Source organism: Notothenia rossii (genome assembly GCF_949606895.1).
Source record: "Notothenia rossii genome assembly, chromosome: 9".
In the NCBI taxonomy this organism is placed as follows: Eukaryota; Metazoa; Chordata; class Actinopteri; order Perciformes; family Nototheniidae; genus Notothenia; species Notothenia rossii.
In genome coordinates, this window is record NC_136907.1 from 61,857,692 (window position 1) to 61,875,803 (window position 18,112).

The 18,112-nt window shown below is 41.4% G+C and overlaps 1 protein-coding gene across 2 annotated transcripts in view; it reads left to right on the forward strand.

Annotated features, from left to right (window-relative positions):
- LOC307018167 (neurocan core protein-like) overlaps window positions 1-18,112 on the forward strand; it is a 45,894-nt gene that overhangs the window by 6,361 nt on the left and 21,421 nt on the right. For both annotated transcript variants that reach the window (XM_079648290.1, XM_079648291.1), the window contains exons 2-11: window positions 4,222-4,301; window positions 9,161-9,364; window positions 10,385-10,567; window positions 11,144-11,318; window positions 12,046-12,173; window positions 13,513-13,797; window positions 14,223-14,366; window positions 14,498-14,578; window positions 14,672-14,829; window positions 16,143-16,305. In XM_079648290.1, the coding sequence (XP_079504416.1) occupies window positions 4,229-4,301; window positions 9,161-9,364; window positions 10,385-10,567; window positions 11,144-11,318; window positions 12,046-12,173; window positions 13,513-13,797; window positions 14,223-14,366; window positions 14,498-14,578; window positions 14,672-14,829; window positions 16,143-16,305 (1,594 nt within the window). In that variant the 5' untranslated portion in view covers window positions 4,222-4,228. The remainder of the gene's footprint in view (window positions 1-4,221; window positions 4,302-9,160; window positions 9,365-10,384; window positions 10,568-11,143; window positions 11,319-12,045; window positions 12,174-13,512; window positions 13,798-14,222; window positions 14,367-14,497; window positions 14,579-14,671; window positions 14,830-16,142; window positions 16,306-18,112) is intronic.

Consider the following 18,112-nt stretch of genomic DNA (forward strand, 5'->3'; position numbering starts at 1 on the left):
AGAATACAAAAGAAAACTTCATTTCCCAAAGGTGCAAAACGAGCTTGAGCTCTTTCTTTATGGTGGAGAACAATTTTATTTCCAATTTAGAGGCAGAAAGAAAAACATTATGGTTTCATTTCTTTTTTTTTATTTGACTCTTTTATTGCTCCTGTAGGCTATATGGTTTGGGAAGACTCCAGCAACATTTCCCAAAAGCCCTGGTATGTCCCGAAGTGAAACATATTGTTTGAAAATACGAAAATGTAAAACCTTTACCCAGGTATGTTTTTCTATCGTAAGCATGAAAGCAGGGTTTTTTTTTTATAACAATTGACATTTGAATTCCAATGATATCTAAAACAGCATACTGTTAGCTTGTTTGGAGTCTCTCTTGTTCTAAAAAGTCAGTTGGAGAACTAAAAACATGGAGTTGGTGTTAATTTGCCAGCCAGCCATAAAGTGAGGCTATAGAATGTGTCAGTAACAGTAGAAAAGTCACCTGTTGAAAGTGAACATCATTTAAATCCACTTCTTTCTGAAGTCCAAGACCCATTGTTAAAGAATACTCTGACTTTTCAGGAAATCTCCCGCTGTTATCTTTTTAAAATGCATTATGGGGGTCAATTCACAAACTGTAATACAGGAAGCTTACTTCCCAGCTGCCAGTTTGTGTGTGTGTTTGTATTGGCATGTGTGTTTTATAATGCATTTAGCCAATGTGTTTGTGCTCATGCTTTGTGAACATGATGCAGAGGGTGAAACTCACTGACCTACCTTGTGCATCGATCGGGTTAGTGCTGGGCTTTATAGGAGCTGCAACATTACAGTGGTGTGTATGTCATGAATCAACATGGGACCCAACTTGGCCTGATTAAGGCCTTTGCAGTCTGTGAAGAAGCACACACACACACACACACGCACGCACGCACGCACACACGCATGCACACACACACACACACACACACACACACACACACGCACACGCACACGCACACACTTACAACCACACACTTACAACCACACACACACACTCACAGACTCACACACTTCAATGTAGCATGATGGAGGCATTGCCAGCATAAAGATGTCGTGCTGTGCTCACAAATGCGATTTACCTCATAGCCTCAACAGCAGCTGACATGAGTTCTTCCACACTCTTCATGTTTTTTCTTCAAGCAATTTTCCCACCAACGGCTGAACCGAAGGAGATTTGGGTCGAGGGGCCCTGTCTCTCCTGCGTTATGATGAACATGAGGCCAGTGGGTCTCCTGCTTCAACAGATTGACAGCTTAGTGCTGAGCCGTGATGTAGGTCTGCCAACCTCGTCTGTTAGCCCTCTTTGGATCTCTGTCACTCCGCTCGTCCGCACTCACAATGAGCTAAGAATGCATCCTATTCAGACAACATCGTGAAAATGTGTCGGACGGACATCCACATTGATGTCCACTGAAGCATTTTAGAGACTTCTGGCTCTTTTCTCCTCAAGACACAGCTGTGCCTGTGAAAGTGAAGAGTGGGGGGCGATTTAGAGGGAGGCGTTCAAGACATCTGATGTCTCGTCCTCAACAAAAGGAGGTGCTGGTTAGTATGCGGCTGGTGTCATTGCATAGCCCATGCACTGTATGTTGTAAATCCCCTCTGGTAGCACTTTGAAAGGCGCTTGTCTATAGAACACACAGCAATGTAGGTTGTAAAGCAGCCATAGAGATGTCCACAGGCTGAACTCTGTATTCTGTTGCTGTGGATAGTGGCTTCTGGGCCCCTGCCAGTCCCAGGTTTTCCAATACAACACTCTCTAATGCTCTCTGCTTACAATGCTGGGCAAACTCCTCGGTGTCATGACCCTCTCCAAGCCTTTAGAAATCTCTTGTCACCCACCCAGCTAGCTCCACCAATGGTCCGGGCCTTCTACATGCAAAGAGTCCAACGGCTCGACCCCAATCTGTCACGGCCCATCACAGGGTCCTGACCCACCTTCAGGATGGGCTGCCTCAAAGTGTGTGGCACAGCAGCGTCTCGCCCACACCAGAAATCCCCCTTTTTCCAATAATCCAGAGTTTGTTGCCAACAATAAAAAATCCTTCAACAAATTGTTGTTAATGGCAGTTTAGTTCGGCAGGTGTCACAGAGTGCTTTACTTATCTGGGAGGAATGTTTCTATTTGTCTCACACACTCCAGTTGTATACGGTCGAAGGTTTTACTGCGCTTTCACATGGTCAGAGAAGAGAGAGACCATTATTCCTGTAATTTATAAAGGGTTGAACTGGTGTTGCATAATCTTCTTTTTCAGCATCAGGCATGCTGAAGGGTTGAGCTGCTGTTACCTTGGTGAATGCTAAAAGGTCTTCTGATTTCCTGGATAAATAATTCACTTAGATCACTGAGATTGAGACAGTCCAAACTCGATGGACACGAAACTCTTCATTTGGTCCATTGCAACTCACTGTTGATTTTGCCAATATAGTCAGGGAAATATAAGGAACCAATCATTTTTAAGTGAATAGTTATTTGGATGCCTATCTCCCCTTAAGATTAGACTTTAAAGTAAAGCTTGTTTACCTTCAGCATACTCTCGTCGTCTTCTTCATTTCATACCAGTGCAGGGCTATAAAACTCTCGGGCGTCTTTCCATTCAGCTGAGAAGCTTCAGGCCCCAAGCCAAATCCTCTGGCAAAGTCAGCAGCTCATTTCTGATGCGGTAGGATTTCCTCAATATGTTGTGCTATAGTATTGTACCAGAAGTGCCTTCTCACTGCAGCGTGCCAAAACTGAATCCAGTCTTTTACTTTTGGAGTGGTTGTCATACAAGTCAATCATGTTTTGTTCTAAGACTCTGTGTGTGGTCTAACATCAAATCAGACTTCACAATGTCTGATGGCCAGTTAATAAGACCGGACCTTGCTGGATGGCAGCTGGAGCTCAAATGGCTGGAAAATGGAAATGGCTTTGTGAACAAAAGCATCTGCTAAATGAAAAGCATTGACTACAAACCACTGCCTCTAAGTGCCCTCACAGATGCAGTATTGTTTAATTCTTATTACATTATAACACTAGTAAATAAAATGGATACAAGACATTATCCGCCCCTTTGTGGATGCTACTAAATCACCTAATTTGCCTGAGATAGAGATCCTGTGATCAAGGCCATTTCCTTGTACTTTATTTTATGAAGATGGCCACAAAGCAGTTACGCACAAAAGGAGATTAATCTAATAAATCATGATTACATTGGTTTATCCAAAAACATTGATTAGGTCAGCAGTTGTTTTTGTGTCGGTAAGATTTCATGCTGCTTTGATACCTGTAGATGACAGCTACTCCTCATCATGTGTTCCTCTAAAAGGGCTGTGTGTGTGTGTGTGTGTGTGTGTGTGTGTGTGTGTGTGTGTGTGTGTGTGTGTGTGTGTGTGTGTGTGTGTGTGTGTGTGTGTGTGTGTGTGTGTGTGTGTGTGTGTGTGTGTGTGTGTGTGTGTGTGTGTGTGTGTGTGTGTGTGTGTGTGTGTGTGTGTGTGTGTGTGTGTGTGTGTGTGTGTGTGTGTGTGTGTGTGTGTGTGTGTGTGTGTGTGTGTGTGTGTGTGTGTGTGTGTGTGTGTGTGGATTTAATTGGTGTAATTAATTTTGAAGAGGTTTTTGTAAACCAAAACAGCTGTGCAAGCTTCTCTTTGTCTGTCACCTGTCATTGAAACATTCTCCATTTATATCGCACTTTTATATTTTGCTTCTCATTTAAGGATTCGCACAAACCCAAATGACAAAACCCAGATACTGGAGCTGACTGTAGGTTTGATGAATTATAGACCAACATATTTAGTTCTTTTTTATTTCATGTTCTTTAGCATGAAATGACAACCTATGCATGTTACAAAGTTCAATTTGTAAAGCAATTCATTTGTACTTCCTGTTTGTATGCAACAAACCTATTTAAGGTTTACCTCAAAGACACAGCATGTAATGATGAGGTTGGCAAGTGGCAACACTGGACACCAATGAATGAACATATGTAGCAATGCTTTATTATGATGACATGCATACATTTTGGAAGATGGAGACAATTTTATCTCAAATATTTTATTTGTGGCTAAACAGAAAGATGAACACCATGAACTTTATTGTTTGAAAGCGTCTTGGAAGTTTTTGTTTTACACTCAGATATCTATATTTCAACCTCTGTTCACTGGCATATCTGTGTTCCTTCATCATCCAGCTTCACTTCTCTCCTCTCCTCTGTCCCTCTGCAGGTCCAGGATGGCTCTGAATCTGTGTGCAGCTGGGCGGCCGCTCCTCTTTGCTCTAATGCTGTCGGTCTTTTTAGGAGAAGGTAAGTTATCTGTCTCCGACCGCCACTCATTGTTTCCATAAACTGCTGCATCTCCAGGAACTGCAGGAAATTAAGGAAAATAGTAACAGGTGATGTCGGCACATAAGTGGCTTTTGTAAAAAAGAGATAGGGAAGAGAAGCAGCTGGAGCAGATTACAGAAAACATCAGCTCCCACATCCCATAGACATGAATACAGAAGACAGGTCTGCACTCATTTGATTGTTGAAAGAGAGAGCAGACATGCTCGGTGGGACTGAACTGGAACAAATCCAAACCAATTTCTGCAAGTTTAGTAGACCATCTGTTCCTTACAACTATGTATAAAATTCACAATTATGGAACAAAAAGATAAAACATCTCAGAGCCGCAAGTCTCTGGTGGGAACTATCGCAGGTTTGAGGTCCCACATGCAGCCTGCTGACTGCCTGTGATAAAGATAAGTTTCTCCTTATTACTTTTCCTGCAATTGTTATGCATGATGGGAGCTGGTCAGCCTGGGTTTTCATTAAGTGGATAAACTGCATACTCATTTCCAAAATTAAAACATTAATTTGCTTGACATTATGTTTTGACAGCGGAAAGTTACTGCTCCACATTCAGTCGTGTGGGTGTTGACTGCGAAACAGTAGACAGCATCATTGTGTTTCATGTTGTTTTAACATGAGTAAAAGTATATATATTATGAATCGTGACCGTTTTGAGTCAGTAATGTTCAAGTTCATCTCAAAGTTGCCCTCAAGCAGTCAATAATGTCCTACGATATACTGAACTAGGACATCTGGATAACATCATTCACTCTAAGAGTTTTACTGATGGACAGCTGGCAAACAGGGTACCAGGTTAATGGTAAATACTGAACATCAATCTCTGCACTGTTCTGTTAATCACAACATGTTCAGCCTGCTAACAAGAACACGTGGAGTTTAAAGCTGTTTGTTCCTGATTCAAATGTGTTTCGACCTTGGCTACCTTAGTTATGAAACAGCTCAGTATAAAGGTGGAAACGTGGAAGGTACTCCTAACGTTAAGGTATGTTTACTAACCTTTTTGTAGAGCTATAAACAGAATTACAGGTGTGTACAACTATTGCACTTAAGAAATACATATTATTTACAACAACAATTTAAACAACTAAGCAAACTGCCATTCAAAATTGTGAGATGCAATTAAAATCTTCCCGAAAAACCAAGTAGTTAAACCTTATTCATCTTATCAATGGTCAATTTCCTCTGTCAAAACCAATCATTCACACTCAGCATTTTAAAAACATCCCACTGTATGATTTGTCGCCTTTATTTCCTTATTATATGTTTTATGCAACATTATCTTTTGGCATTAAAGGATCAAACTCAGCACAGTCCCTTCAGTTTAATAAACATTGATATCGGCCTTGAAAGCCTCCTTGCAGTTTACAGCGTATGGACTCTGAAAGAGGCCTGACAGGAACAAGAGACGGCATCTGTTAATGATAGAGAGTGTCCTTTCATGTCACTAACAGATCTCTCTTTGTCCCATCTGTCACCACCTCCATGCTAAAGGACACACTTGTCATCCAAAGTCTCTCTTTTTCCTCCATCTTCATCTCCGGGTTTCTCTCTCTCCTCTCTCTGTGTTGTTCTGGCTCTCATGCTCGTCCCTGGTATTTGTGATTCTGTGATTACATCTGATTTTGGGGGAAGGCAGCAGAGGTTCAGCACAGCGAGATGCTCTCAGGGGGTTCAGTTTGTGAAAGCCGTCCAATCTAAATGCAGATGGAAATATCTTAAGGGGATTCATTTCCTCCATGTGCAAAGTGCCATACAAGGCTTTGTTTTTTCCTCACTCCTCGTTACGCTCATATTAGTTGCCACACATTAGTGCATTTGGCTAATGGTGACAATTTGAATGAAGAGGACAAGAAAAGAAAAGCCACAATCCTTAAGCAGATGTGCTTTAAGCTCATTAAAGCTTTGTCATTTTGTCATCTGCCTTGTTGTTCCCAGGAGGACTAATGTGCCTCACAGTCCATGTTATTCCTCGGATTTGTTAGCAAAAACGGCTCATTATTATTATTTGTATATAGTCAGATTAATTATATTTAAACCTAAATGAAAAAAAAGAAGAACAATAAACAAATTGAACTCAAAGTCCTCCTAATGTCTTTACAGATTTCATCCACATCTCACAATCTTCATTAGCAAGGAGAGGGCTCAGTTGTCATGGTGATAGCTCAGTCAGCATTATGTCAATGTACAATGAAAAAAGGAAATGAACTTTTATGATCAAAATAAGTATTTACTTTTTATGAAAACACAATTTTATTATGATTATTATTATTGTCATCATCTAGATTGATACAAGCAGTAGATATGAAAGTGAACAAAGCCACAAAGAGGAAGAAATATTTCGGTAGCCGATGATGTCTGTACAGGTGATCATGTTGTCATGGTAACATGGAACCAACATGCCATGGCAACCAGCAGAGAGCAGAGGCCTGCACTACGAAGCCGGTTCAACCTAACCTGGATATGTTTGAGTTACCCGGCTTACCTAATCCAAAACAAACGCGCTCTCGCTAAACTGTCCTACGACGCTGGTTATCAACTCGTTAACTCAAGCCAGCCGTGTTCTATCTAGTTAGGTGCACGTTCACATGAAAGGGGTGGTATCTGGAGCATTCGACCAATCACAAACATGGACAACTATAATTAGACAAATATGAAGACGTTCAACTTTAAACATCCATGACTTAAACACTTTATCCATCCATGACTTAAACACTTTATCCAGGATAAAAGCCACATAGTTGCGGCTGCAAGGTGAATACAGCTGGTAAAAGAAAAAGTGTTTGAATAGAATTGGGAGGGATGAAACCCTCTTTAATGGTCACACATGCAGAGCACACAGCACACACAGTGACATTTGGCCTCTGAATTTAACCCATCCTAGTACCAGGAGTCTACTAGGAGCAGTGGATAGAAGGGGGGTGTCCGGTGCCTTGCTCAAGGGCACCAAGGCAGGGCAGGTGGTGAACTGGGACCTCTCCAAGTAGCAGTCCAAACTCCTTTTTTTTTAGGTCTGGTCGGGGACTTGAACCGGCGACCCTACAGCTCCCAGTCCAAGCCCCTACTGACTGAGCCACTGCCAGTACTGAATGCGTACATTAACAGGTTTATGATATCACTGCCCCGTCTAAGACACGAGTGGATCTGACTTTAATTACATTTAACTCGAGTGTTTCGTCAAATTAATGTGTTGCTTAAAATAATACTTCTGCATACAGTAGTCTATGTGACACTGTGAGTGTTGCACGGCCAGATACGGCTCAGCTGACTCAGATAAGGAAATATATGATACATTATGATGTGATATGATGTGATATGAATGATAATGGGACACATCGACTTCTGCACTCACAGTGCCGCGGCCTGTACGTAATGTTACTTTGATCCGGTTACTTATGTTGTGGCAGATATTTAAGTAAGCTTTCTTAACGCTAATGTTATAATAGTCAGATTGCTCTAAAGATGGGAGGTGATATTCTATTAATTTTCACGTTCACAGTCACAGTTTTGCCGGCCGTCTTTCCTGCAACAGCAGTTTTTCTGTATTTCCTCTATCCTGTAATATGACTTGATCGCTTTAAACTTCGCACACTGAGCTCTGATTGGTCAGCTGGCGGTGCTTTCACTGAGTTGATCTCTTATCCTGGAAACTAACCTGCTCAGGACCAGGCTAGCCGTTCAGCATAAGTTACCATGGAGATCTAGCCCGCTAAGAAGAGAACCAGCGTCGTAGGACCCCCTGAAGTTAGCTTGCTACCTGTATGGCTTCGTCGTACAGGCCTCTGATATCAATCTGCAGACCGGTGAACCTGTCTCTCACAGTGACAGTGGCTCAAGTTAGGCCTATCTTCACATTAAATAAGTGTAAATCAAACTGTTTGACAGACAGTTTGAATCATTTACAGTATGAAAACATAGGTTAGACATACAAATAAATCATTAAAGAGGACGATGTTTTGCTTATTACCAGGTTCATAATTGTATTTAGTGACTCTACTGTGACCTGTTTCCATGCTTTAATGTTCAAAAAGTGCTCTATATTTCTCATACTGCCTGTGCTGCAGCACCTCTTTTTACCCTCTGTCTGAGATCAGAGCCTAGTCTGCTCTGATTGGTTAGCTGGCTGGCTCGGTCGTGATTGGTCAACCCCTTAGAGATGTCCGGCCCCTTAGCCTATACATACATCCAATAGAAGCACGAGTGTCACTATGTTATAGAAGTAAACCAAAGAGTCCAATGGAGGCGTTTCAGGCAGGGGGGCAGAGTGTGTGGGAAACTCCTTCTCGAGGTAACTTTGGGGATTTTAGCCTTTGCAGACCATTTACATATACAATAACCTATATGACACATCAGGGAAGGGGAACCCCAAAAAAGCATAATCAGGCCTCTTTAAGTTGGAGCCGCTGTGATTACTTATGTGTGATTTTTTTTCTACTCTTGTCTGTGTATACATGTATATAATTATGTGTGGGATTCTTATAATGGGTCAGTGTTATGTTTCTTTGCTGGTACAATAGAAGCAGTTCCTCGTGTGGAAACGTGAGTGTGAACTTGCTAATGAATCCCTGAGGTCTTGTTACTGTAGCAGACTTGGAGGTTACAGTACAGCTCATATGCATATACTGTACATCTCCTCCACTGCTGAGTGAAGAATACTGTGAGACAAGCTCTTTAATCAAACACCAGCCTTGTTCATGTCTGTCAGACAGTAGACACATGCAATTAAACGTCCATTATTTTCTTCCCTTGTAAGCAAAGTGACCAACACATTTAATTAGATTCTAATTGTTTCTGGTGTCTTGTTCGTCCTCTAGGTGCAGTCTCTTCCATAGTTAACATGCGTAGGATCACACATCCTACAGTCCAACAAACGCTGGCAGGCAAAGCCGTCCTCCCCTGTGTCTTCACTCTCCAGACCAGCTCCTCCCCCAAGCCCCCCCACGTCCTGTGGACCCGCATCAGAGGACCAGCCGAGGGACAGGGGGCTCCTCATGAGCAGACTGTGCTTTCTGCTAAAGGTAAAAGTAGGACACGATGATCTGGGTCAGCTGTTGATTGAGACCTACATTACTTTACTCAGTCAGATAACATCTCAAGTGCTTAGAGAGTAAACGTGAAAGGTGCGCTAATCAATGTTTTTATATTAAAAGTGGATCAAACTATTTGTGTGTGTTAACACAATCATCCCCGCTGATCTGCAGCTCTCCTCAGCTGGAAGAATGTAATGAATAAATCCAAACCTCATGGGTTAAAGAGCTGCGAATAACAAGCTTAACGTAGCTCCTGGTATTAAAAGGACATAAATCCTAATAGTAACTTTTAAATACTTCAAAAAAAATCTTGAGTGAAATTATTTAAGCAAAGTCAAAGCATGGCACTGATGGAATTTACCCCCCTTTAAAGTGTTGGTGCCTTTTACTAATTTGTTTCAGGTCCTCAAACTATACTGGTTGCCCATTCACCAGGTTTTTAAATGCAGCATGCAGTGAAAATAATCAAAAGTAACAGGTGGACGTAGGAGTTAGGCTGCAGATCATTACTTTTAACTAAACCACTCAAATTAAATAAAAATACTGATTATATTTTAACATCTCTGAAAAGATTACATTTCAATTTCCTTTTCTATTTTTATAATGTTAAATGTAAAAGACCAAATAAGCAACCATTAAATCTAAAGTTAGAAATTAAACCATTATTTAACTCGAGAACATTTGCTTTGTCAGTATTGTGTTGATTTAATTGAATCACATTGAATTAGTAAATGAATCCTGAATGGTCTGAGAGTCACGTTGTAAGCTGATCCCCGTCCACTACCCAGTGGGAAAAGTAAAGACAAAAAACACAAATACAAAAGTATTTCGTGGGAAATAACCTAAACTGTGTTTGGCAGAAAAGTGTGTGTTGACATAGGACCGAGCCATTGAGAAGACATGTTAATATGTATCTTAGACCCTTTATAAGTTTATGTTTTATCTCTAAAAATCTGCAAGATGCCAATGGAGACTCATACTGAAGAACCCTGTCTCTCTGTGCCAAAGGTGATGTAATAAAGGTGAATAAGGCTTTCAGTGGCCGCGTCATGCTGCCAGGATACGCTGCCAATCCTCTGAATGCTACCATGGAGATCTCCAGTGTCCGCACCAACGACTCAGGCACTTACCACTGTCAGGTTGTCATGGGCAACGACTATGAGAGAGACACTGTGCCCCTGGTGGTATCCGGTAAGTGCAGCAACCACTGACGGGACTGTGAGAAAAGTTTAGTGCCTAACGGACATACTGTATTAAAGAATAAAACACTTCTAACGGACCAAGCAGCATCCAAACACAAATACTTTAACATTCTTAATTGATTTTTCTCATTTATTGCAATCCAGGCTTGTTGTGATAGTGTAAAATAGATAATGGCAGCTGGAAAACAAGAGCACTGCCAACACTTTTTAGCGTTTGTATTTAATTAAACATTAATAACATTGATTCACTATATCAGTATCGTAATGACTGACTTCATTAATGCAGCATACTGCTCCGTGTGTTTGTGTTGTTCCTGCTATCTAGTTTTCCACTTGAGCAATTGTGTAATTATTTTAATTAAAGAGTTTGGAGTGAATACCCATGATAATTGTTCGGAGTGCCCATCTGTGAAATTTAAGCTTAAAGTCACCCACTGTTAGATTGATCTGCTTGGGGCCAGAATGACTTGTTTGTTGATTACATCCCAATGATTTAGTCACATTAAACCCGGCTGTATGTCTCAGATAAACACCTCCCCACCTGTCCCTGTGTCTGCTCGTGTAGGCGTGGTGTTTCACTATCAGGCTCCCAGCTCCAGATACGCCCTCTCGTTCACCGATGCCCAGCGGGCCTGCCAGGAGAACTCAGCTCAGATGGCCACACCTGCCCAGCTGTGGGCGGCGTACTATGACGGCTTCGCCAGCTGTTCGGCGGGATGGTTGGATGATCAGACTGTCCGGTGAGGAGGCGTTCAATAACTTCCTGTTGATCCTCACATACTTGGTGTTGCTCACTAGTTGCATTGTGTGAAGCAATTTTATTAATTATTATTATTATTATTATTAAATCTGCAGATCATTTTCTCAATATCTTCATCAGTCCAGGTTTTTTAAATGGATCGTTTTACTTGACCCCCAGTCCTAACCCCAATTATAAAAGATTTGCAGTCATAGAAAAACAAGAAAGCATATTCATATTCACCGTTTTGAAGACTGAAATTGGACTGGATTATTAGGCATTTTTACTTAAAGGAATAATTCAACTTGTGGGGAAATGTATAAAACCATTCGTGTCTGGGACTACATTTAGGCACTAGATCTGATTGGTCAAGTAATACCTTAAGATTGTTTTGTGTACAGTTCGTTTCCACTTGTATCTTACTATCTGCAGTCTTAAGTAGTATTAAGTTTTGTAATTTTATCTGCTTCAGACTCATGTTTTTCCTTTTACCAACATTGTTACGTTGCTGCTAATTATATTTTAATTGATTTCACTCTCTTGCCCTTTAAAAGAGATTGCAAATAAGAATGTTTTTCTAACTGACATTTAGAGTCTTAATGAAGATATACACTTTGATATGTGAGCTTAGACGTTGTTGGTACTATGTCCCCGAGTTAAAAAGACTGTATGCTTAGTAAAAACGAGGTTCATTCACAGTTTTGACTCCCACATGTTCATCTCCACAGCTATTCTGTCGAGCTGCCAGAGCTTGGTTGCTATGGACACAAGGAGTACTCTGCTGGAGTGAGGAATTATGGGAAGAGGGACCCGAAAGAGCTTTTTGATGTTTACTGTTATGCAAAAGAACTGGATGGTACACACACACACACACACACACACACACACACACACACACACACACACACACACACACACACACACACACACACACACACACACACACACACACACACACACACACACACACACACACCTCAACACATGATGAGGAGTAGCTGTCATCTACAGGTATCAAAGCAGCATGAAATCTTACCGACACAAAAACAACTGCTGAGCTACACAATGTTTTTGGATAAACCAATGTAATCATGATTTATTAGATTCATCTCCTTTTGTGAGTAACTGCACTGTGGCCATCTTCATAAAATAAAGTACAAGGAAATGGCCTTGATCATAGGATCTCTATCTCAGGCAAGTTAAGTGATTTAGTAGCATCCACAAAGGGGCGGATAATGTCCTGTATCCATTTTATTTACTAGTGTAATGTAATAAGAAATAAACAATACTGCATCTGTGAGGGCACTTAGAGGCAGTGGTTTGTAGTCAATGCTTTTCATTTAGCAGATGCTTTTGTTCACACAGCCATTTCCATTTTCCAGCCATTTGAGCTCCAGCTGCCATCCAGCAAGGTCCGGTCTTATTAACTGGCTATCAGGGGTTAGTGCAGGGCTTTATAGGAGCGGCAACATTACAGTGGTGTATGTGTGTGTCATGAATCAACATGGGACCCAACTTGGCCTGATTAAGGTCTTTGCAGTCTGTGAACAAGCAAACACACACACACACACACACACACACACACACACACACACACACACACACACACACACACACACACACACACACACACACACACACACACACACACACACACACACACACACACACACACACACACACACACACACACACATAAAAATGGTCATGGTTGCATTTTGCAATATTAAGTTTTGTCTATATATTTTTTAAATAATAATTAAATAAATCTAGTGAAACAACCCAAAAAATAATTATTAAACTTAATAAACATAAATAGGAGCTCCAACAAGCCGTTTAGGAAAGAGAGTGAATACACATACTACACAGAGATGCTGTATGAGAAACCAATGCGATTTTGGAAAATTGCAAAATATAAATCTATTTTAGTAGACCTCAACAATGGAATTATGATCAGTAGAAATGGCCATGACATGGGACCTTTAAATATTTACATCTTCAATAGCAACCAATGGGCTGTGGGACGTGTGCGTCATACAGGCAAGGGAAAAATATTATTGGTTTTGGCCTTTACATGGGATTTGTTGAGAAAAAGTAGAATACAATAGCCTAAGCTTTTAAGTAATTCAGTAGATTTCGAAGCCTGTGCAGAACCCAGGTGTTTCACTGCAAGTTCCCTTGTCTCCGTCCTCCAGGTGAAGTGTTCCACTCCTCGGTCCCAGGCAGGCTGTCCCTGTCCTCCGCCTCAGACCGCTGTGTGTCCCTGGGGGGGCAGCTGGCAACCGTGGGGCAGCTCTATCTGGCGTGGAGGGCCGGCTTGGACAGCTGCGCCCCAGGCTGGCTGTCTGACGGCAGCGTGCGCTACCCTGTGACCTGGCGTCGCCTGGACTGTGGGGGGGGCCAGCTGGGGGTCCGCACCATCACACCCAACAGCACAACTGACAACACCACAGCGCTGTATGATGCTTACTGCTACAGAGGTAATGAATCAGACACTGAATCTGCACCTGCATAATATTCTTAATCATGGAAAAGGAGTGTAATAGATTCGTTACTGATGGATTTGAAAAGTTAGCTACTGGCCAAAAGCAAATCTGTGGAAGAGTGCTGTTAATGTAGCTATTGTTCAATTACAATATATGTCAATGCCACTGGTGTAGCCATGGCAACAATGATTTTGGATCCACATTATCCATCCCACTGTCAAGTCTGTGAAGCTGCTGGATTGACAGCAGCAGTGGGAGAGCGAGAAACAAGAACAGGATGTGTTGAAGTTAAATATTTTCAGATGTGCGGTTTCTGTCTTGACTGCAAAATGAATACACAGCAAAGTTTTGAGACAAGCTGGTTCAAATCCTTCATTGACAGCCATGTGAACAAGAAATCTCTTAAACTTGTTTCCCAGGTAAAATGAAGGATTCGGGCTCCATCTCTCAGATCTACACCTCCCTGTGGAAGCCCTGGAGCTACCTCACAGACTCCAGTGATGCTGGCTCTGCAGGGACCGGCAGCCCGGACGTGACTACACAGCAAACCACCACTGCCAGAGGTTTCACATCTGTCTAAAATATCAGTAGTAGCATAATGAAGCTGATTATTTCCAGGACCAAACGTCAAATCAGTAAACATAAATACAGTAAGATTGATTTTTTTGCAAATGCAACCTTGCTGTGTCCTCAGATGGCAGCAGCGCTTCGCCTTCAAACTGGACGGGATTGGTCGACCTTGAAGACGAGGCCTCGCTTCACAGCACTGATGCCTGTAGGGCTGATTTCTAATTTATTAATTCATTATTTGTATTGATCACTTATACAGTTGGATCTGTTGTAACACCTCTTTCTGTTGTTTCTTCAGCCTCAGACCCCTGGTCTGCAGAGTCTTCAGGGTCCTTTGTAACGCTCCAGCTGATCCCAGGACAGATCCTCTCAGACTGGGGAGAGCCACTGGAGCCCGGACCCGAATCAGACCAGTTCCTCCGACCACCAGTTCACCCTACTGTGGCTGACAAGAAGGTTGGTTTGAGCTAAAGCTGCAATTATTACGATCCATCAATCGACAGGAAAATAATCACTAACTATTTTGATTACTGATTCATCCTTTAAGTACATGACAGAAAAATGCTGTTTTCATGCTCTCAAAGTACGAAGATTACGCTCTTTTCTCAGTTGTATATAATATTTTTCTAAATATATTTGGACAGACAAAGACATTTTAAATCATCACATTGGACTTTAGTATTGTTTCATTTCTATTCCCAATTCATCGATTAGTCTAGAAAATAATCAGCAGATGAAGCGGTGATAAAAGTCATTCTTAGTTTTAGCCCTAGTCAAAGATTTTAACCTCCCCCGGGGGGCGGGGGCTCCCGCAACATCTTGCAAGAAACAGCGTCTGATGGCTTCTTAACATTTCACAAACTATGAATGTGTCATACCCACCTAACGGGAAAAAACTCAGCTACCTGACGATATTAACTATTTTTACCGAAAACAAAACACAAGTCTAACGCAGAGCCTCTGAATAAGCAGTAAGCGAAAGAGTGCTAACGCACTTAGCACATAACTCACGGTAGAAATATTGTATACTTCATCTGATCTGCAAAAACTAGATAGCGTTTGAAAGCTGAGATTCCACAGATTCCAATGGTATAAGTATCATCACACCCAAAACCCGCGGCAGCGAAAGCCAGCAAAGACAACACACAACTTCACTTTACGTAGCCAAAACGACAAATACTTCTTACCTTTGCTGTTTTCTGATCACAAGTTGTGTTCAAGGGCATTACAACGCATATAAACGCTGCTGAAGATTACTCCAATGTGTCTGTGTCACTTTGAAATTATTGCTGATAATCCATCATAACATTTATGTTAATAACCGGAGTTTTCATATAGCTATAGCTGCTATGAGAGCTACAAGAGTGTATGAGCTTCCGGTTTTAAACCTCCAAAAAGGTCAAATTTCACTTGTTTTGCATCAATCTTGATACAGGGTACTTATTATATAGTTTGGATTCCAAAAGCTTTTGGTCTACTATCCCATCATTCAAGGGTGATTTTCACTATAAGTAATGGAGGCTTTTGGACAGAAACTATAATTTACATGTTTTGACTATGTTCAATCTGAATTTACTTTATAAAAATAAAAACATCTATATTGATTCTGACTCTTCTACATCCAACTCACAGGTGTATCATTGCTTTGAGAAAAAAGATTATTAATTTACCCCTTTTAGAAGTGAAGATATAGTCATTTGTTCTGGGCATGTCTTTTTCGAGCCTCAAAACTGAGCCAGCTAAGTTTCTGTGCATCTACGATATTTCAGGTGATCTCAAAGATCGTGAAGTCGATCTGGAAGCCTTGGAACTACCTGGCTGGGAGTGAAGACGAGGAAGGAACCCAAGCACCGAGCAAACAGACAGAGGAAGAGGAGACAGCCCCGAAAAAGAAAAAAGAGGAGTCAAAGCCATCCGTTGAACCATCCAAGCGTGAGTGGATTAAGGCTGATGTGCGATTATGCAGTGCATAATATATTACTTATAATTGTATTTCAATTATTGCATTACAATTACCAGTGAGGATTTTTGGGGTTTAGGATATCTTAATTAGGATATAAGGGATTTTTTACAAGTAGATGCTGTATTTTGTTCTACTTGCAAGTCAGAAGAGAATGTCAGATAAAAAGCTAATAACCAAGGGAGAGCTTCAAAAAAATAGGAAATGTGTACACTTAAGTTATAAACCAGGAAGATTTGAAGTCAGTGAATGTTCATGAGAAGTATTCTGAACATATTGCTGTGGAGGCACTAATTGATTCAGGTCTGTGATGTGAGCAGCTGGGCAACACAATATGATGATAATTAAAGTACAAAGAAGCCTCATGAATGGAGTTAACTATGGAAACAAATAACTCATAAGGGGTAGAGTAGGGGCCTTGTGGCGAGGAGAGCAGAGTTTGAACAGCTTCAACTTCTCCTGAAACGACTTTAAGACTCTCTGCAGCTCAGGATGTGTAGAGCCGCTTACGAGCTGTGATTGACTCCAGGTGTGGTAGCTGACGAGCTCCAGCTGTGGTTTCACTCACAAACATTTTTTTTGACTGTTACTGTGACCTGTATATAAATAATTACTTGACTTAAATTATATAGAGGCTAAAATGAAATTGTGTTTTTATTCTTTATGGCATTATGGAAGAATATGCCAACCTGTATGCCGTCTACTGAACAAACTGAACTGTGACTTTATTTAAATGTATTATGGAAACAGATTTCACATAATTGTATAAGGTTAGTTAAAAGCAATAGTATTACATTTAAATAAAAGATATGAGGTCCAACTTAATATTATTGCTTTCAACTAACCTAATACAGTTTTGTGAGATTTGTTGACATGATACATTTAATTTAAGTCAACGTTTCAGTTTTTCAGTGTACTGAGCAGCAACAAATCTAGCGAACTAGCACACAAAAATGTATTAAATTATATTTGGGTCATAAGTTTTTGTAGCATCATATAAATATGCTGTGTTTAATTTTAAAATGATCACTATTTACCTACATTGGAGTTGCACATGATGAGAACATTTGGATAGGCCAACTAAGTAGATCCTGTGTACATAACATGCTGTGGGCCTATAGCATGTATGTCACTCTCACTAGGCTTGTTTGAGACAAGCGAGACCTGCGCAGTTGCGATCAACGTCTTGCTAGTGCGTTGCATGATGGTAAGTCATTTTGTCCGACTTGCTCTGGAGGCTCGCCTACATGAGGCGTTAAAATCTCGCGTGACAAAGAAGCCCGCAGGCGCGGCGAGGCGGCGCAGTTCCTCTCCACGGGCTGAGGAAGCGAAATGCTTGATGGGAAACGACTCGCTGGTATCTCGAGCTGAGCGCTCATTGGTGGTTTTTACCCTGTGCTGCTGATGAAACTCTCCAATTGGCTCGGCAAAAGTGTGTTGTTGTTTTGTGTCAGTTTTACGTCGCGACTTTCTGGCCGTTTCTCAATCGCGAGGAAACTGGCTTCCAAGCCAATATTTCAAGGATACTACGTCATCGAGTGCCGCCGAAGGACTGTTCCAATCTCCAGCATACTTGGAATTCCACCGAGGCCGTGTCCTTGGTTTGGGGGTAATTTCGAGGATGCACATGGGTAGACTTCACGTCCTTAAAATCCCCACAATGCTTTGCGCACGGACCAATTTCAAAAACCCTTGCGGAGAATGGCTGAACCGACGCAGCACAGCACACATTTAAATGTAAGTATGTAGTGGCGTAGAACCTGTGTTGGTAAATATGTT